The sequence below is a fragment of the Bos taurus genome, chromosome 3, assembly GCF_002263795.3.
Source record: "Bos taurus isolate L1 Dominette 01449 registration number 42190680 breed Hereford chromosome 3, ARS-UCD2.0, whole genome shotgun sequence".
NCBI lineage: Eukaryota > Metazoa > Chordata > Mammalia > Artiodactyla > Bovidae > Bos > Bos taurus.
The window spans coordinates 112,252,722-112,273,728 of record NC_037330.1 but is presented as its reverse complement, the minus strand read 5'-3'; the positions used below and the strand labels follow the sequence as shown (position 1 = coordinate 112,273,728).

The 21,007-nt window shown below is 44.3% G+C and overlaps 1 protein-coding gene across 1 annotated transcript in view; it reads right to left on the bottom strand.

The window, feature by feature from the left end:
• CSMD2 (CUB and Sushi multiple domains 2) overlaps window positions 1-21,007 on the bottom strand; it is a 689,877-nt gene that overhangs the window by 20,076 nt on the left and 648,794 nt on the right. Inside the window, exons 56-60 of the mRNA XM_015467054.3 lie at window positions 12,129-12,302; window positions 6,557-6,739; window positions 2,257-2,433; window positions 692-871; window positions 148-321 (exon numbers count right to left, since the gene is read on the bottom strand). Coding sequence (XP_015322540.1) covers window positions 148-321; window positions 692-871; window positions 2,257-2,433; window positions 6,557-6,739; window positions 12,129-12,302 — 888 coding nt within the window. The remainder of the gene's footprint in view (window positions 1-147; window positions 322-691; window positions 872-2,256; window positions 2,434-6,556; window positions 6,740-12,128; window positions 12,303-21,007) is intronic.

Below are 21,007 nucleotides of genomic sequence, written 5' to 3'. Positions count from 1 at the left end.
CCTTCCTTTCTTAATGGTGGTCTTTGACAAAGCTCCCTGATTTGGAGAGGGGAGCCTCATTCTAGGCCTTCCAGCAGCAGAGTTCTGAGCGGGGAAGGAGAGGAGCCAGCACATGGGTGCCCTGGAGGCCCCCTGTGAGTGACTTACGGAAACACTGAGGCAGCTCTCCGGTCCAGGACCCATTTCCCTCGCAGGTGAGTACTGCGGGCAGGGAGAGCTGGTACCCCTCCAGGCAGGCATACGTCACGCTTGAGCCCCACATGAAGTCGGATCCCACCACTTTCCCGTTGGGGATGAGTTGAGGCGGCTTGCACATGATAGCTGGGGGAGACCAAGGTAGGCGGAGTGCTGGGGCTGCCCTGGGGAACCAGGGCTGCCGTCGGCACTGAGGCAACTGGCCTGCCGGGAGCCCGGGCTAAGTGAGAGCAATCAGGAGCCACCCCTCTTCCCTTGGGAGCTCGGTCTCGTTGCACCTTCCAACCACGCACTCTTTCCTGCATCCTGTCCTCCAGGTTCAAGGCCCAGGACCTTCCCACTGCCTCCCTGTAGATGTTCAGGGACCACTCCTCACCTCACACACCCCCAGATAAGACGTAAGGGCTCTGCTTCATCACCCCCTCCCTTCTGGGTATTCAAGGCTTTTGTACCTGCTCCAGCCCTGCGTCCACACATCTGTAGCCCCCAGACACACCTTTGCAGACGGGCTTGGTGCCATTCCACGTCCGGTCCTTGGTGCAGCTCAGCACGGACACCCTGTGCGACTCCATCGTGTAGCCAGGGACGCACTGGTAGGTGACAGTTCTGTTGTACCTGAAGTCACTGCCCAACCGGAGGCCGTTGGCTGGAACCCCAGGGTCGCCACAGTTTATGACTAGGGGGTGGAGACAGAGCCCCGTTCACTCCCAGCATAGACTCCTTCCTCCTTAGCATCCCAACACCATCCCGATCGCTCCCCACACGTTTGGGAAGGAAAACTGTCAGAGAAGGGATGTCGCATCTCCCCCCAGGTTCCCAGTTGGGGTGCCGTTCATTCTAACTCCCCGTAGCCAAGTCTCCCTGCAAAGGCTGTCCTACACCCCCGTCCTTGCCGCACCATCCTTACACACCCCAGCAACTTGGGCTGGGAAACCCGTCTTGTTCATGTAAGGCCCACTCCTCTAAGAGAAATATTCAGGGGGCTCCCTTCGTAAATGAGGCTGGGGACCAGAGGGAGGGAGGTTTCCAGGTTGAAGAGCCTAAGATGTGTTGATGGACCACATGGTGGACCTAAGGTGTGTTGATAAGACAATTTGTCTGCTGGGAAGGGCCTCTTACTGACTGCCCTTCTGCCCAGGAGGCCTCCGTGGGCTCAGTGGACTAGGAGCAGGGCCTTGTGACTGATGCAGTGGTTATTTCTGTGTTACGGTTTCAAGTGAGGGTGGGGACTGGTGAGCTCTGACCTCGGAACAACAGTGAAGCTGACAGGGGATTTCAGATGGAGCCTGGATGCACAGCTAGGACTCTGAAAGGGAGAATGTTGTATAGGATTCCCTTTTATAATCACTTCCTTCCATCTGGGCCCCACAGCGATTTGCTTTTCAAGGAAAAGGGTCTAGAGCTGCTTTTAAGAGAAGCAAGAAAGAGGAGCCAGGCTGGGGTGGGGATGGATTGAAGGGAGAAACGCAGCTAACAAAGATGACAGATGGCAGCAGCTTTAAGGTAGATAGAGAATCAGGCTCAGCACTGGGGGTTTGCCCTAAAAGAGAAAAAGAAAGCCCCAGGAACTGGCTAGAGCCTGGAAAATAGCAATGACATATTTTGAAGCTTTCTTGAGCCTCATCTGTCTCATATGGGAAAGTAGAGCTAATAGTGGCTCAGCTGGTAAAGAATCTGCTTGCAGTGCGGGAGACCTGGGTTCGATTCCTAGGTTGGGAAGATCCCCTGGAGAAAGGAAAGGCTACTCACTCCAGTATTCTGGCCTGGAGAATCCCATGGACTACGTAGTCCATGGGGTCGCAAAGAGTTGGACACGACGGAGTGACTTTCACTTTCCTACTTTCACAGGGAGGGGATTGTGGTGAGCATCAAAAGATCCGAAAACAAAGCACTTTGCTCAGTGGCAGTCCCACAGAACGTGCTCAGTAAATGGAGGCGACTTGTATGATCCTCATTCAGGGTCAAGTCCCTCAACGCCAGCCAGTCTTCCCAATCTCTAGCAGACAGCCTTCTCCTCTGGCGTGGAGGAGCCCCACTGCCATGGAGCCCAGAGGCTCTCACCTGTGCACTCCGGATCACTGCCCGTCCAGGTGCCATTGACCGAGCAGTGCCGGCTAAGTAGGCCTGTGGCATAGTAGCCTTCCCGACACTCGTAGACGATGGAGCTGGAGAAAACCAGGCCGTCACTGAACAGGACTCTGGCATTGCTTGGAGTCCCAGGATTCCCGCAAGAGATCACTAGGAAGCCGAAAGAACACATTATTCATCAGAACAAGGGCAGGCACCCCCCGGGGTTAGTCTAAGTCCTGCCCAGAGTGGAGGCCACAGGTTACATCAGGAGCCTGTGATTGAAAGCATCCCTCTTGGGATGCTCCCGTGTCTGATCATCTTACCCTCAGAAGGGGGGCAGAGACCTGGAGGGATTTTTTTAAGATTTCTAAAAATTAAAGACCATGTCTGTTTTGTTATCACACCTAAAATTTTAAACGATTCCTTCATATCACCAAATAGCCAAGCAGTGCTTAGTTTTCCTCAAGACTCTGTCTGTATCTCTTTTTTAAGAGTTGATTTGTTTGAATCATGAAGGTCCATGCATGACATTTGATTGGCATGTCTCTAAGACTCTCTGAATCCAGAGGTTACTGGATTACCCTCTCCTATAATTTATCTGTCACAGAAATCAGGGCATTTAACTGGTAGAACTTCCCACTTCCTGGAGTTTACTAACGTGGAGAACGAGGCACTGTTCAGTATGCTCCTCTGTCATTACCACAGTCAAGTTCTACTTCTTGACAAAGGTACTTGGTACGTGGTTTTGTGTTTTTCTTATCACATACATTAGAGGCACAGAATGTCTGGTTGCCTCCTTGTTAGTGATGCTGAGGATGCTCAGTGGGTCACGTCTGCCTGCCTTATCTGGCATTATTAAGCTCCTATTAGTTGCCATTTAATGGTTTCAATAGAAAGTAAATATAGTTGACCAGATTCATTAGGGGATAGAAATGGAAACTGGAGCCTATTATACAGAGTGAAGTAAGCCAGAAAGAAAAACACCAATACAGTATACTAATGCATATATATGGAATTTGGAAAGATGGTAATGATAACCCTGTATGCGAGACAGCAAAAGAGACACAGATATATAGAACAGTCTTTTGGACTCTGTGGCGAGGGGGGCGGGGATGATTTGGGAGAATGGCATTGAAACATGTATAATATCATATAAGAAACAAATCGCCAGTCCAGGTTCCATGCAGGATACAGGATGCTTGGGGCTGGTGCACTGGGATGACCCAGAGGGATGGTACGGGGAGGGAGGTGGGAGGGGGGTTCAGGATGGGAAACACATGTACACCCGTGGCAGATGCATGTTGATGTATGGCAAAACCAATACAATATTGTAAAGTAATTAGCCTCCAATTAAAATAAATAAATTTAAATTAAAAAAAAGAAATGGTATAATTTTAATTCTATAATTCTTTTTAAATTAAAAAATTTAAAATTATTTTTTTAACTTTTTATTTTATATTGGAGTATAGTTGATTGTCAATGTTGTGAGAGTTTCAGGTGTAAAGCACAGTTATTCAGTTATTTATACACATGTATCTATTCTTTTTCAAGTTTTTTCCCACTTAGGTTGCCACATAATATTGAGCAGAGTTTCCTGTGCTATACAGTAGATCCCTGTTGATCAATTCCACAATTCTTTCTGCTTTAGCTCGGGTTCTTTAATAAAGAACTTGCCCATCATCAAATATTTGCTTACCCTGAAATAGAGTTCACACAGGAAGGTTGGACTAATGCTTGATTAAAAAAAAAAACATCATATATGAGGCTAATTAGTTGGTTCCCTAGCAAGCTCCAAAGGACAATCATTTAAATTCACAGATTTAAGTTTATTTGTTATGTTGCCTTCTGTTGTCACTTTTATTTTTATTGACATTCAAATTATTCCATCTCTGACTAATGGAAACCCTGTCAAGTTGGCTCCTGAGTTCCTCTGACATGACCCAGTTGTGTTTGGCAGATTCCTTGCTGGAGTGACAGAGTTTCCATGTTAATTTTGTGTGTTTCCTGCCCCAGTCCTGGAATCAGCCATTTCCCTAAACAGCTCTGGTTCCTTTTAATGGACAATGGGTTTAAAACCTACAGTCTGGGCATTAAGGGTACTCATTGCTATGGAGCTGGTCATTGATTCTAGACTTTTAGATTGGGAAAATAACTTTTCAAACTGAAAATACATTATGAGTTTATACTGATATTACAAAGCCAAGTTTAGAATTAAGAATTTTTCCTTAACTTTTTCATCTTTTATTTTAAAATCTTGGTTCTTAATGACAATAAATAATTTTAACTTGCTTTATCCATATAGAGTATGGTATTATATATGTAATAGTTTCAGAATTTTCACTCCAATTTGACCACCAGCAATATGATTGCTAAAACCATACAGTTTTATAACCAGTTTAAGATTTCATTGCAGTTCTTTGTCCTTAGGATATATATACCATATTCAAATTTCATTTTTTCAAGTCAACTGAAATAATTCTCTGGGTTATTAAATCACCAGCTTGACACATAGTTAAGTTCATTTGTTTCCATTTTGATTTTTGATAGAGATTACTTGTTTCTAATTTTTCATTTAATTTTATTTTGTAAGTATTTATGACATTTACATGGTCCCAAAGTCCCCAAATTATCCCCAAATGACAAGAATCATTTTGTAGATCAGATAGTCCCTAATACCCATCCACTCAACAAGTATTTGTGCTTCCTAGGTACCAGAAATGCAGTGATGACCGAGCCATGACCCCTGCCTTTGAGGAGCCCAGTCTATCTTAAGAACCTACCTATAAACAGATGAATTAAAATATGATGTGACAAGTGCTACACTTGAAGGAAAAAAGCACTAAGAAGTGAGTGGCTTACTGCGGCTGGAGATAAGAATTTGAGTAGAACCTTGAAAGGTAACTGGGAGCTTATCAAGGGAAGTCAGTAAGAGTTGTGTACATGTTACACACACACACACACAACAGTCATTCAACAAATACTTGCTTCCAGGCTGAAACTCTTAGCCACCTACTTTCTGTTCCCTGAACCCTCCTGACATGGTGACTGACTCCATCCTGGGGTCTGGGTGGCAAGAAAGGGAACTTGATCACAGTGGATATGTGAGAATATGGTAAATTCTTTCCTTGCCAATACACTCATGACCACAAGCTTACTATGCCTCTTACCATGCCTATAAAATCCTATAAAAACTAACTTTGCACCCCCAGAAAGGCAGGACTTTGGACAGACAAGTGGGAGAGGGCACTGACCCCACCTGTGTCATTTCCTGGGCAGGTGTCCCCAAACATGGGCCAGAGCATCTCCCCTGCAGGACCATGCTGTGATCTCAAGTCCATGCAGCCCATCCTCTAACCACTGCCGTTTATTTCTTTAGCTCACTCCCTCTGGAATTTGTTTCCTGGTGATTGGGACCTATAATCCAATGATCTTGTCACCTTTTCATAGCCTCTTACTCCACCATGAACCTATTCCCTCCTTCCCCAGCCTAGATGCTAACACCCATGGCAATCACTGCTTTGTATCTACCCTTATCTCCCTTGCCACTTTCTTTATGCCTTAGTCACCTATGCTTAATTACTGGTTACCTAGTAAAACCCTAATTACACGTAATGCTTCACCCACCCTGTGTCTGAGACTATGTAGCAAAATGTGCTTGAACAAAAACCCAGACTAAGGCTGACCGTCACTTTAAGTTAATGGCTCTTACCTTAAGGAGCCCTTGGTGCTGCCACCTGGTCATTATATATTTCCCTGTTTCTCTATTCCATTCCCACTTCCCCCTTGCTAGATGATGACTGTATAGTGTGTCTTTCCTCTTCCCCCACTGAGGCCATCCCAGGAACCATCATTAAGGGCTTATATTACTTTTAAAGTGATTTGTAAAATTGGATTTTGTATTTTTTTTTTGGCACTTTGGATGTTCGTTTAATCTTAAACTGTAAGCTCCAGAGGGGAAGGTGTGTCTGGCTCGGCTACCATTGTGTCTCTAGTATCATTTGGCACATGGTTGTTGAATGAAGCTATATGGAAACAAGTGAACAAATCTGCAAAACTTAAGTTTATCCTGGTATCTTCCCTTCTGAGGTTAGGGTGGGGAATATGTTTGCCCTTGGATTACTAATGAGATGAACGTGAACTCTCTGTTGATGTCCACTCTCCACCTGGCTAAGGGTTTAAATGGAGCCTTTGATTTTATCTGTGTGGGTGAGGGCAGGCAGTAGGGAGTAGGAAAACAGGGGAACACCTTGGGGCAGGCAAAGGGGAGAAGCAGAATGGTCACATACATTACCTCCACACTCAGGCTGCACGCCGCTCCACAAGCCGTTGGCTTGACAAGTTCGCTCTGATGACCCTCGGAGCACGTGGCCAGCTTCACAGCTGAAGCGCATTAGGCTGCCCGGGGCAAAGCTGTCCCCCAGACGGATGCCGTGGGCTGGGATGCCAGGGTCACCACAGACTCCTATGCTGGTTCCTATGGACCAGAACCAAAAAACCCCATTGCTTTTAGCAGGGAAGGAAAGAGAGTGGCAGAGTGGGAGAAAGATGTTGGAGCTCTGTTATGGGGAAGCAGTGCGCCCTAAGAAAGAGGGCAGTGAAACCGTGTGTGTGCCTGAGTCACTGGAGCAGGCTCCTGTCTGAGTACTCAGGGGCCAAATGACACATAGATCTGAGGTCACGCTTGAGGCCCTGGGGCCCGAACCACACGGGGGTAAAGAAGGCAGAGGGAAGCCTTTGTGGAAGAAGTCCTGCCTCCATTCTTGGCTGGCGCCAGTGTGGTCCAAGCTGACCTTCTCCCTTTCACCTCTTCTCCACCGTCTGCTGATCCGGTACCCTCTCCATTCCCTGTTCCACTGTCTTAGCTCAGATGCTCAACATCTCTTGCCTGAACTTTACTGCAGGAGCCTTGTAACTAATATCCCCTTCTCTTAAACTCTTCCTCTAATCCATCCTCACTTTCTCTTTAAATCTTAACAATGAACAACCACAACTATTTGATTTTTGTTCTCTCCTGTGGAAACACCTCCTCTGGCTTCCCACTGCCGAGAGAATAAAGTTCAAACTTCGAGCAGAGTTGTTGCTCAATAGTCAAGCTTGAATTTCGATCCTGGGCCTTTACCTGAGGCTTTCTTATTCACAGATTATGCTCTGGATTAAACATTTTCGATCTGTCATTTCATTCTTTCTTTGCCCTCTGCCTCCTGCCACATTTCTGCAGGTGAGCTCTGGATTAAACATTTTCGATCTCTCATTTCATTCTTTCTTTGCCCTCTGCCTCCTGCCACATTTCTGCATTTACCTGATTTGTGATCTTGTGCAAACCCACCCAAGAGAGTTTTAAAGACCCAAGAGATGAAGGAAGGTAGAGAACAGGAGATAAAGCTATCTACTATCTGTGGGAGCCAGCGCATCTCAGGATGCGGAGATTCATGGGAGACACCACTAGTTCAGACTTGGTCATGGTGAGCTTGAGGAAGGAGAAAGAAAACTGAGAGCTAAATGGCAACTGCATGAGAAGATAGTTTCCAAGTGATGTGGAATGTATCTCCTCATGGATCCACATATGTAGGCATCAAAGAAACATCTGAATGACCAGTTTGGGGCTTCCCTGGTGGCTCAGAGGTAAAGAATCCGCTTGTCAATGCAGGAGATGTGGGTTCAACTTCTTGGTCAGGAAGATCCCCTAGAGAAAAGAATGGCAATCCATTCCAGTATTCTTGCCTGGGAAATCCGGAGGAGCCTGGTGGGTTACAGTCCACAGGGTTGCAATGAGTTAGACATGACTTAGTGACTAAAGAACAACTGCAAAGACCACATTTGGTTAGTTGGTATAAATAAATGCTTAAGCCATGTACCTCGTCATCTACTGTTGATGTATGTGCCTCTCAGTTTTGGGATTATTTCCTTTCCTAGTCTAGTTTCAGAATATAAGTATTCTTATAACCCCATGTTCCCCATTCTACTGCCTACCAAGGAAGGGGGATTCACTCAGCCTTTCAAAAATATGAGAAAAGAGAGCCCCTCATATTTGGCCAGGTTTTCTTATCTTTTGACATTTTCCAGATGTAGTTCACGCAACAGGCTGTACTGGGTCCGCTTGAAGGCAATCCTGACGGTGAATCGCTCTGACTCCCCCACTGGCTAGCTGGCCTCAGCTGGAGCCAGCACTATGTACAACAGGCCCAGGGTGGATTCTCCAGTCCTGGGCATCATCTGACAGAACAGCCTCCTCTGAAGTGTTCAGCCTCTGTTTCAACAATATAAGGAAGTCTGGCATAGAATACTGCACTATGGGGGCAGGAGGCAACTGTTGACTCTTTACTGAAGAGGTACATCAGCAAGATGATGACGCTGCAGAGACGGGCAGTTAACTTCCTGCAGTGTGTCTCAGATGCCAGGAATCTCGGCAAGTCCTTGATGGCCCAGAGACTTACGACTTCTGTTTTGCATCATCTGGGTGCACTGACTGAACTGAATGAGGCTCAAAATTTTGACCTTGGAACTTCTGAATGTGTGTGTGTGTGTGTTTAGGACTGGCAGGAGATGCTGCTGCAAAAGGTATCTGTAAGTTTCAGGACTGGAAGAACTACAGTCTGCTCACTAGGGCACATCTAGCGTTACTTCCTTATCACCTATTCTTGTCATCTCTCACTTTCTTATCTAAGGTATTTAAGATTCATTCATTCCTCAGCCTCAGTACTTATAGAATAACTTCTAATCCTGTCCTCAGAGGTCTCCAGGAAAGGTCTGTCTGTGATTCTGGTCTCCTAAGAGTCTGTCATCCTTGAGGAAGACATGGGAAATGGAGATTGCAAACTGTTCTTCAGAATGTTCAGGATCAGAGATCAAACAGCTTCATGAAACACATTCCCCAATGAGTGGGGTTCATGTTTTCTGAAGGTTTCTTTCTTGCTTCTTACTTTTTCATGTCCCCAAGTGTCAGCCTGTTTCCAGTGTCCCCTTGACCTGTGATGTGACCAAGGAAAAGTCTCTTCTTCCACATGCAGGATGAGGACTTAGGAAGTCAAAAAATTATGAAATCTCAGGGTTGACAAGGCTTTTCAGAGGTTTTAAAGCTCAGTGATGTAGCTTTGACAAGAATTATTTTTGTTATATTTCTATAAGGTCATTTCCCAGCCTTTGCAAACACAACTTCAGAGAAGGATAATTACAAATTAGGAGAAAAGACTTTGGATTCTGTGCTTTGGGTCAGGAGACTTAACTGTGGTTAGTTACATATGCTAGTAAGTAGGAGATGCTGAAGGCTTTCTGGTTTCTTCTTCCCCTACCTCGTACTTCCTTTTCCCATGGAGAGCAAAGATCCCTAAATAGATAATATAGACCCTAAGAACACCATTAGCCTTGTGTCCTGTAAAACTGTCTAGAGGGAGGAGCTTTATGCAAAACACCAAAGAGACTGGGGCAAATGCATGTTTGGTTGGGTATTTGGATGCAAAATGTATGCCTTTCCTTTTTGGAGCATTTCTTCCTCCTGGAATTTTCTCTGTGGATAACTCAGGAGGCCTCAATATACATGATCCTTGACTTCTCCATGCCAGCCTCCCAAGACACTTCCAACAGAGGTCCAAACACACAGAAGTCTGGGGCCTGGCTAACTGGCTAAGGGAGTCCCAGTGGGTCCTACATAGTCTTGCCAGTTCATGAACTGGGCAATTAATGAGATTAATAAGGGTGAGAGGCCAAAGTCTTGGGTCGTAACAGAGGGATGTGTCTGGGATTGTCCTGGGCAGCCCACAATCCTTTGAAACAAATTCCCAGTGCTTCAGGAATTTCTCCTTTCTTAGGAGACCTAACTAATATCTGGGGGGTATTCTGGTCCCATCATTTCATGGCAAATAGATGGGGAAACAATGGAAACAGTGACAGACTTTCTTTCTTGGGCTCCAAAATCACTGCCAATGGTGACTGCAGCCATGAAACTAAAAGATCCTTGCTCCTTGGAAGAAAAGCATATTAAAAAGTAGAGACATTACTTTGCTAACAAAGGTCCATATAGTCAAAACTATGGTTTTTCCAGTAGTCATGTATGGATGTGAGAGTTGGACCATAAAGAAGGCTGAAAGCAGAAGAATTGATGCTTTTGAACTGTGGTGTTGGAGAAGACTCTTGAGAGTCCCTTGGACTGCAAGGAGATCCAACCAGTCAACCCTAAAGGAAATCAACCCTGAGTATTCTTTGGAAGGACTGATGCTGAAGCTTCAATACTTTGGCCACCTGATGTGAAGAGCTGACTCATTGGAAAAGACCCTGATGCTGGGAAAGATTGAAGGTAGGAGGAAAAGGGGATGACAGAGGATGAGATGGTTGGATGGTATCATCAACTCAATGGACATGAGTTTGAGCAAGCTCTGGGAGATGGTGAAGGACAGGGAAGCCTGGCATGCTGCAGTTCATGGGGTTGCAAAGAATCGGACACGACTAAGCGACTGAACAACAAAATATGCTGGCAGTGCCCTAAATTTTGGAAGATAGGCTCATCTGGGAATCTCAAACTGCAGGAGCAGACGCATGTCTTATGGGTGAGGTCCCACTTCAAGGAGAAGCCGTCTATATTAGAAGGAGGTCACCAGTCAATCCTAAAAGAAATGAACCCTGAAATTCACTGGAAGCTCTGATGCTGAAGCTGAAGTTCTATACTTTGGCCACCTAATGCAAAGAGCTGACTCATTGGAAAAGACTCTGATGCTGGGAAAGATTGAGGGCAGGAGGAGAATGGGATGACAGAGGATGAGATGGTTGGATGGCATCATTGACTCAATGGACATGAGTTTAAGCAGGAGATAGTGAAGGACAGGGAAGCCTGGAATGCTGCAGTCCATTGGGTCACAAACAATCTGACATGACTTAGCAACTGAACAACAGGATCCTTATGTCTCGAGGGCATCTCGAGATGGGAAGGGGTAAGGGTTAATTTCAATGCCAAGGTGGGCTTCTTGAGAAGTGTCAAGCCACATGAACATTTGCCCTCTTGGGGGCGACATCCTATGTGAGATCCCTTCTTGAGGCCAGGCAAGCTCACCCCAAAGAAGAGAAAGCTGTGGAGTGCTGGTTTTTTGCCTTGGTGGTTTCTGTCATTAGTAGGAAAATTCAATTTCAAATATTTTTGTTCTTTTATGACATTACAGATGAGTATCTGGAAATATGGACTTGGGAGCTCTGTCAATTCCCTACATTTGCTGTGTTGATGACCTCTCTCCATGTCCCCACAGAGATTAACAAGAAAATAAATTCATTCATAGGAAAAGTCTGGGGACTGGTGTGTTAAAGCTGAAGAGGAGAACTGTATTCAGTGGGCCAGGAGGGACACAGAACAAACAGAAGAAGTGATGATACAGAAAGGGAAGCAGGCTGGGGTCCAGGAGTCCCACACAGGGAAGGAGAGAACACCAGAGTGGGTTTGGACCTGAGCCAACAACAGGAAGGCTTGGACTGTTCCTGGGACCTCATGGTAATAAGAGTCTGGAGAGGATTCTGGCCATGGTGACCATGGTGACCACCCATGGCCACGGGTGACCTCAGAAACCACATCTTCACTGATTCTGCAATCTCTTGGCTATCTCGGCTTTGCCAGAGTCTAAGGGCATGAAGCTGGGCTTGAACCACCAAGGGCTGAAGTCCTGTTGGGACCTCTGAGAGCCCTGCTCTCTGCCTGGGAGGGATGGGTTCAGTTCATTTCAGTTCAGCTGTGCAGTTCAGCTGTGCTCTCTGCCTGGGAGGGATGGGATGAAGGTCCAAAAGCTCTGCTTCCCTCCCCTCTGTCTGTTTCACTCTCACCTCGGAGCTGCCCCCCTCCCACCAGCCACGTGTTCCACTGGAACCCCTCCCCCACACCAGCCCCTTACCTGAGCAGTGGGGGAGGGAGCCAGTCCAGTGTCCGCCCAGCCCACACATGCGGGTGGCGTTTCCCACAAGGGTCCGCTTGCCGGTGCAGCTGTAACGCACGACTGCCCCCACTGTATAGCTGTCCCCGGACATCTGGGAATGGGGCGGGGAGCCTGGATGGCCACAGGACACCACTGTGGGGAAGAGTAGACGTCTCAGCAACTCTGCACCGGGATGGATCATCCTCACAGGGCACACGCTAGGCTTTTCAAGACGATAAGAAGCTGGGGTGTCTACCGAAGCAAACCTCCTGCTGGCTCACCCACCCAGTATCAGCAAACACTGACTTCCCACCTCACTGTCCAGTTTCCATATCTGTGAACTGAAGAGCAATGTCTGTTGTTTTAAGAGCTGAATGAGATAATGTGAACGAAACCAATCAGCACATGGTAGGGACACAGTAACACCCATTTCTTCTCTTCCTCGCCTCTTGTGCATACTAAGATGTCTCTGGCAGAAAGGTGGGACATATAGTATACACAGTCAGACTGAGAAAGACAAATGGCTTATCATACTGCCTTTATGTGGAATCTAAAGAATGATACCAATGAACCTATTTACAAAACAGGAATTTCATCACAGATATAGAAAACAAATGTATGGTTACCAAGGGGGAAATTGGGGGAGGGCATAAGTTGGGAGATTGGCATGTACACATTCAGTTCAGTTCAGTTCAGTCACTCAGTTGTGTCTGACTCTTTGCGACCCCATGAATTGCAGCACAGCAGGCCTCCCTGTCCATCACCAACTCCCGGAGTTCACTCAGACTCACGTCCATCGAGTCAGTGATGCCATCCAGCCATCTCATCCTCTGTCGTCCCCTTCTCCTCCTGCCCCCAATCCCTCCCAGCATCAGGGCCTTTTCCAATGAGTCAACTCTTCGCATGAGGTGGCCAAAGTACTGGAGTTTCAGCTTGAGCATCATTCCTTCCAAAGAAATCCCAGGGCTGATCTCCATTACTATATATAAAATAGATCACTAGTAAGAGCCTGCTGAATAGCACAGGGAACTCTGGTGCTCTGTAATGACCTATATGGTAATGGAGTCTAGAAGAGAATGGATACATGCATATATACATGGCTGATTCACTCCGCTGTACACTTAAAGTAACACAACATTGTAAGTCAACTACACTCCAATAAAAAATAATTAAAAACAAAGCGAATGGGTGAGCTCTCATCCTGGGACTGTTGGGACTGGCCACAGGGTCCAGAATAAGGGCCAGAGTTGCAGTCCTTTCTAACTGCATCTTACAACTGCCCACGACAGTTGTCTCTAACTTGTCCTCTTTAGTTGTGAGTTCTCTTTTTCTGAGACAGCAAACTATAAGTGGACACTAGTTATGAGGCTAGAGTGTTGAGGTGGATGGGCCAGGGCAGGACAATGCTGTCAATATTGCTGGGGTTGCCTTCCTGTTGTTCTCCCACGGGTTGATCCCAGGCGCTTTCATTTACTCAACACATATGTATTGTGTGCCTGTTATTTGCGAGGCGCCTCTTTACGTGTCTGCGAGAACAAAGTCCAAGCGTTCATGGAGCTGATGTCTAGTGGGGAAGTGAAAGAAAGTGTTAGTTTCTCAGTCGTGTCTGACTCTTTGCGACCCCACAGACTTCAGCCCGCCAGGTTCCTCTGTCCATGGAATTCTCCAGGCAGAAATATTGGAGTGGGTAGCCATTCGGTTTTCCAGGGGATCTTTCTGATCTAGGGATTGAACCTGGGTCTCCTGCATTGCAGGCAGAGTCTTTCCTGTCTGAGCTACCAGGGAAGCCCTGTGGGGAAGAAAGACCATGAATAAGAAAATACTTGGGGTTGCTATGAAGGAAAATAAAGCTGCATGAGGAAAAGGATGCTCAGTGGGATGAGGGAACTGTTTATGAGTAGGGTGGTCAGGGAAGATCTCCCTGAGGAGGTGATATCTGAGCAGTGCACTGTCTGAGTGAAAAGACCAGCCATGTGAGATCTGGGGAAGAGTGTTCTGCGGGAAGGGACATCTAGTAGAAAAGCCGAGAGGATGAGCCTGGGGTGTCTGAAGAACAACAGGAAAGCCAGGGTTGCTGGAACAGAACGAACAAGGAAAGAACAGAAGTGATATGGGTGGAGAGGCTGCTTGGAGCCAGATCATGGCATAGATTTTGGGCTTTATTACAAGCACGATGGGACTCCTCCTGGAGTGATACGATCTGACTTACGTTTTAACAAGATCATCCTGGCAACTGTGTGGAGAATATTCTAGGGCAGGGCGAGAAAGAGGGGGCTGTTGCAGTAGTTCAAGAAGAGATGGTAGTGGTTTGGACGGACTAAACCTTGGGGTCTGGTATGTAAAGGGGAAGGATATGTACCGTGGTGGCCAAAGGGCTGACTGCCTGTGAACACGGCCCCCCTCAATTCTCTGCATCCTGGCCCAGGCCTGCCACTCCTCCCACTCACAGAGGCAGGGTCTCTTATTTCCTCCCTCCTTGAATCTGGGCTGGCCTGTGACTTGCTCTCATCAACAGAATGTAGTGGCATGAGGTTTTAGGAATTCTGAACTCTGGCTTAAGAGATATTTTAACTTCTTTTTCTCTAGGAATTCAGCCTCCAAGTAACGAAGATCAAGTCAGCCTGCTGGAGAGATGCCCCTTGGGGAAGAGTCAGCAGCAAGTCCTCCAACAAGCTGTTGTCATTCAGTTGCTCAGTCGTGTCCGACTCTCTGCAACCCTATGGACTACAGCACGCCAGGCTTCCTTGTCCTTCATTGTCTCCTGGAGTTTGCACAAACAAACTAATGTCCATTGAGTCGGTGATGCCATCCAACCATCTCATCCTCTGTCATCCCCTTCTCCTCCTGCCCTCAGTCTTTCCCAGCATCAGGGTCTTTTCCAGTGAGTCAGGTGGTGGGGCCATTGTGGATCCTCCAGTCCTAACTAAACCACAGTGGGCACAGTGAGCCAGCTCTGCAGTGATGGTTCACTGTATGTGTCAACTTGAGTAGGCCACAGGATGCCCAGATACTTGGTCCAACATTATTCTGGGAGTATCTGTGAGGTTTCTGAATGAGACTAACATTGAATTGGTAGACTGAATAAGGCAAATTGCCCTCCTCAATGTGGGTGGGCCTCATTCAGTCTCTTGAATGCCTGAATAGAACAAAAGGGTGGAGAAAGAGAAATCTCTCTGCCTCTGTCTTCAGTCTGGGATGTCAATAATCTCCTGCCTTTGGACTCAGACTTGGATGGGAATTTACATCATTGGCTCCACCTAACTTCTCAGGCCTTCAAACCAGACTGGAACTATGCCATCTGCTCTCTTGGATCCACAGCTTGCCCAGTGCAGATCTGGGGGTTTCACAGCCTTCACATTTCTACAAGCCAATTCCTTATCATATATCTATATATTTTTATCTGTATCTATGTCTATAAGAAATTGGCTCATATGATTATAATATATATTACATATATATATTTAGAAATAGATATGTAGATAGCTCATGGTTTCTTTATATCTAGACACAGATAAATAGATATAAATCTTATATAACTATATCTATGATAGATATAAATCTTACTACATATCTATAAAATACACGTTAAAAAAAAAAATATATATATATATCCTATTGGTTATTGGTTCTTTTTCTCTGGAGAACCCAGACTAATGAGATTGCTAAGCCTCGCCTAAATTCCTGACCTTTACAATTGTGAGACAACAAAAACAAATGCTATTATAAGTTTTGAGATGGCTTATTACATAGTAATAGATAACTGATTCAGTGAGTTTCAAGGTTTATACCATCTGTTCCTTAAGACAACCTTATGAAGTAGGTACCGTTTTTATTTATTTTTTATCTCCACCTTCCTGATGACACAAATGAGGCCTAGTAAGGCAAAGTAACTTACTGAAGGTCATAAACCTCATCAGTGGTAGAATTAGTTCTTAAAACCTGGCAGGTTGATTCCAGAGGCCACAGTCTTAAGCACTATAATCGACTCCCTTCTGCAGTGCTGTTTTGAGACTACCAGTGAATTCTCTCCTTGTGGCAGGAATGGAATCCCTGATTATAATTTAAATGATTCTGTGACTTTATTAGAAATGTTTGGATTTTAAAATTGCCCAATTTAAACTCTCTAATGACATTTCAAATAAATTCTTTTTTAAATGGATATACAAAAACACAATAACTGTAAGTACAGAGCTTAATGAAGTGTCACAAAGTGAACACACTCATGTAGCTACTGCCAAGATTGAGAAAAGCCCCCACCAGGACCTCAGAAGCCCCACCTTGCCCCGTCCCTATTCCTACCTCTTTTCTTCCCTCCTCACATTAAACTGCTCTCTTCACTTTGTACATCATTAATTAGTTTGCCTGTTCTTGAATTTTATTTAAATGAAATCTTATAGTATATATTCTGCTGCACCAGCTCTTTTCACTTAACATTATGCCTGTGATATTTGTCTGTGCTCTTCTGTAGCAACAGTTCATTATCATTGCTATGTATCAGGGATTGGCAAATGTTTTACTAAAGGGTCCAGACAGTAATCATTTTAGGTCTCTGTTGCATATTCTTTTGTTTGTTTGTCTGGTTTTTTTGGTACAATATTTTAAAAAATATTTTAAAATCCTCCTAAGCTCAAGGGCATACAAAAATAGGACATAGGCTAGATTTGTCCCAGGAGCCAACATTTGCTGATCTCTGCTATATAGTACACCATGTGTGTTAGTTATCCTTTGCTGTGTAACAAACTGCCCCAAAGCCTAGATAACAATAAACATCTATTTTGATGATATGGGTCAGGAATTTGGGAGAGGCTTAGCAGGTGGTTCTGACTCAGAATACCCCTGAGGTTATAGCCAGAGTGATGACTGCATTCATCTGAAGGCTCGACTGGCTTCCCCCAGAGTGGCTGATCCAGGAAAGCCAGGTGGAGATGGCATGTATTTTATAACCTAGCTTTGTAAATCACACCACCTCACACAGACTAACTCTGGGACAAGTTAGGAATATGCTACATAAAGGTATGAATACCAGGAGGTGGGGGGCATTGGGAACATCTTCAAGGTTGACTGTCACAGTGCTATGGAGATATATATCACATTTCACCAGCTATTTCTTATTGATGGATGTTTGGGTTATTTCTAGTTTTGTACTCTTATGAATAATGCTGATAAGAACATTTCTGTTCATGTCTATTGGTGTACATATGTACACATTTATATTGGCTATCCATAATGGTTTCTGTAATTGCAACTGATTACTTTTTATGATGTTCTTGTTTGGTTTTAAAATGTTTCTTTGGGGAATTTGAGGATAGTGTCAAATTATGGTAATATTGAATAATCTCTGAAAAACCATATACAGTGCCTAAACTTATTTTTTCTTTGTTACTGGCTTGATCTAGGCTAGTTGAATGTCTGTAAAATTAGCAACTAGAGTATACTCTATTGTTTTATTCCTTTCCCACGATTTGTTCATTTAAAGGAGGAAGAAGTGAACAATAATAATGCTTGGAGAAAAGAAAAATTAATGTCAGTACGATTTGGCTGTTGTGGATAAGAAAAAAAAGAAAAGGACATATGAGGATAACAATAAAGAGAAATGACTTTCATTCAATGTATGTTTGCACAAAAACTTAAGAGGTGAAGAACAAAGACAAGGGGAATAGATATTGCTGAATTTCTCAGTTTGTCAATATAAAAAAATTAATGTTTTCAATATTCATGCCATGTCCAAATGGGGTCTCTTTGGATCATTCCAGTTTCTGCAGTGGCTCTTTAGCTGCTTACTATGTATTAAGCTTAAATGTGTATATAAAAATAGGCAAGATAGATATTTGTCACTCCTAATAATAGCAGATTTCCCTGCATTACACAGAATAACAAGGGATTGATAAAATACAAAATTGCAATTAAACAAAAAGCAATAGTACAAACCAGCCGTTCATGCTTGGGTGTGGACTGTGCTGAGTCCCACGGCAAAAAGAAAAGGATCCCCCACACTGGTTCTTAAACCCTAAGAATGAAAGTTGTATGAATGGCCAGCCACCTCCAGAGCTTCCACTTTTTCTAAAGCATTTTATCAGGGAAACAGCATATTACATAGACCCGGATCATGCATTTCCCTTGGTACCTGCATATCCACACCAATTAAAGCAGTTTGCTGTCACCTTGAAGGAACAGGTTGACTAGGGGATATGTATAGTCCTCCATAATTTGCCACAACCCTATTCACAGATAATTGGATCTTCTAGGAGAAGGCAATGGCACCCCACTCCAGTACTCTTGCCTGGAAAATCCCATGGACAGAGAAGCCTGGTAGGCTGCAGTCCATGGGGTCGCTAAGAGTAGAAATGCAATTAGTCCACTAAAAAACGTTATGATGACCATGAGACATCAGTGAAAATGGTTTTACTGGGAGTCACCTGGGATCTAGAGCCTTACAGTCAGTGGAAGTTCCTCAGGGCTTGTGTTTTTGAAATAGTCTTACAAAATCAGCAAGCTCCAGGAGACAGTGAAGGACAGGGAAGCCTGGCATGCTATAGACCATGGGATCACAAAGAGTCAGACACGGCTGAGCGACTGAACAGCACCAAATCACAGGGAAAACGTCTAGATTTCTTCTCATCAATTGAATAGCCTAATTAGGTTCTGATGCTAGTATATCCCTTTACTGGGAATCTTGCTGAAGTTCATATTTAGACTAAGTAATACACATGGTTGTCTTTGAACGGGGCCTGCCTTGGAAAAGCCTGCACCTGCTCCAAAAAGAACAGTCTGTCCCTTGGTTTCCGTGTCCTTAATAACAATATAATGTGGCGGTCTTACTTATTAGTGTAAGTAGAGTTTGCGTGCTATTTATGCATGCTAAGCTGCTTCAGTCATTCTGACTCTTTGTGGCCCCATGGACTATAGACTGCCAGGCTCCTCTGTCCATGGGATTCTCCAGGCAAGAATACTGAAGTGGATTGTCACGTCCTCCTCCAGGGGATCTTCCCAACCCAGGGATTAAACCCACGTCTCTTGCATCTCCTGCATTGACAGGCAGGTTCTTTACCATTAGCGCCAGTTTAGCACCTTGTAAATCCCAACAAGAAAAAGAAGGGACCACTGGCTTTCTGTAATAAAAAAAAAAAAAAAATATATATATATATATATATATATATATATATATATATATATCAGCAACTTCTGGGCATTAGCCATTTTTCTTTTGAGAGATCACGCCCAGCTGGTTTTTAGACTTTGGCTTCTGTCAGACTGAGACCCTGGTTCCTGATTCCCACAGATTAAGATCAGTGAAAAGATCACAATGTAAACATAATAAAACAATGAGAAACAAGTCACCAAGAGTGAGAATCAGCAGAAATGACAATAGCAGAATCAGACTTGAAAAGATAATGATATTGGAAGTATCAGATATAGAATATATAATAAGTACACTTAATGTGTTAAATATGAAAAAGGAATAAGTTAATATAGGAAAAATACACTATGGAGATAAGTAAGCAAATGTGAAAAAACAAATAATGCATTTATTTCTCAAATGCAAAATAAATAATTGGAAATGGGAACTCAGTTAAACTTCAGCTTAGACCTAGCTAAAAAGATAATCACTGAATGGTAAAAACAGACCTTGAGTAATTTATCAGAGATGGAAAATATGAATGAGAATTTCAAGGACAAAGAGAAAAGCACAAGAAGATCTAATGCTGGGGTTCAGAAATAGTAAAGGAGGAGAATGAAGCAGGAGACAATGTCTACTGAAATAGTAGCTAAGAATTCCCCAGATAGCAGAAAAATCCAGGAAGTCTAACGAATCTTAAGAATGGGAAACAAAATATTTAAACATAATGCAGGAAAATTCAGAATGCCAGCAAAAGAGAGAGAAGCTTGAAGTCAGTGAGGGAGAAAAAAATGGACTACCTAAAATAATTTAGACTTCAGAAGACTTATCACTAAAAATGAAAGTCGGCAATAGTGCCAAGAGAAAACGTGTCAGCCTAGACCTGTGATCCAGTAAACTTCCCATTTAATAACTAGGAAAAATTCCAAACACCAAAGACAGAGAAAGACTTTACAAAGGAGTGAATGACTGGCAGCTGGTTTTTCAACAGCAACAAAAGAGGTCAGAAGATATTAAATTCCTTTGCTGCTGCTGCTAAGTCGCTTCAGTTGTGTCCGACTCTGTGCGACCCCATAGACGGCAGCCCACCAGGCTCCCCCATCCCTGGGATTCTCCAGGCAAGAACACTGGAGTGGGTTGCCATTTCCTTCTCCAATGCATGAAAGTGAAAAGTGAAAGTGAAAGTTAAGTCGCTCAGTCGTGTCCGACTTCACGACCCCATGGACTGCAGCCTACCAGGCTCCTGCATCCATGGGATTTTCCAGGCAAGAACACTGGAGTGGAGTGCCATTGCCTTCTCCTTTAGTGGGCTAAAAAAAAATAACTGCCAACTTGAATTTCTAAATCTATCAAAAATATCTTAAAAAATGAGACAAATAAATGTATCACAAAAACTGAGAATGTTTGCTAACAGCAGATCTTCACTAAATAAAATTCTAAAAGACGGTCTTCAAACTGCAGGAAAATAATCTCATATGGAAGGTGAAGATATGAGAAGGGGAATGAAGAGCAAAGAAAGTGACAAATACGTGAGCAAATCTAAGTGAACAATAACTGCAGAGAACAACAACAACACATTGTGGGTTTTAAAAATAAAATAAAGAAATAAAAATAAACTAATAGGTAGAACAAACAGAAAACATAAAATAAGATGGTGGATTTAAAACCCATCAATTCAGTTCAGTTCAGTCGCTCAGTCGTGTCTGAGTCTTTGAGACCCCATGGACTGCAGCACGCCAGG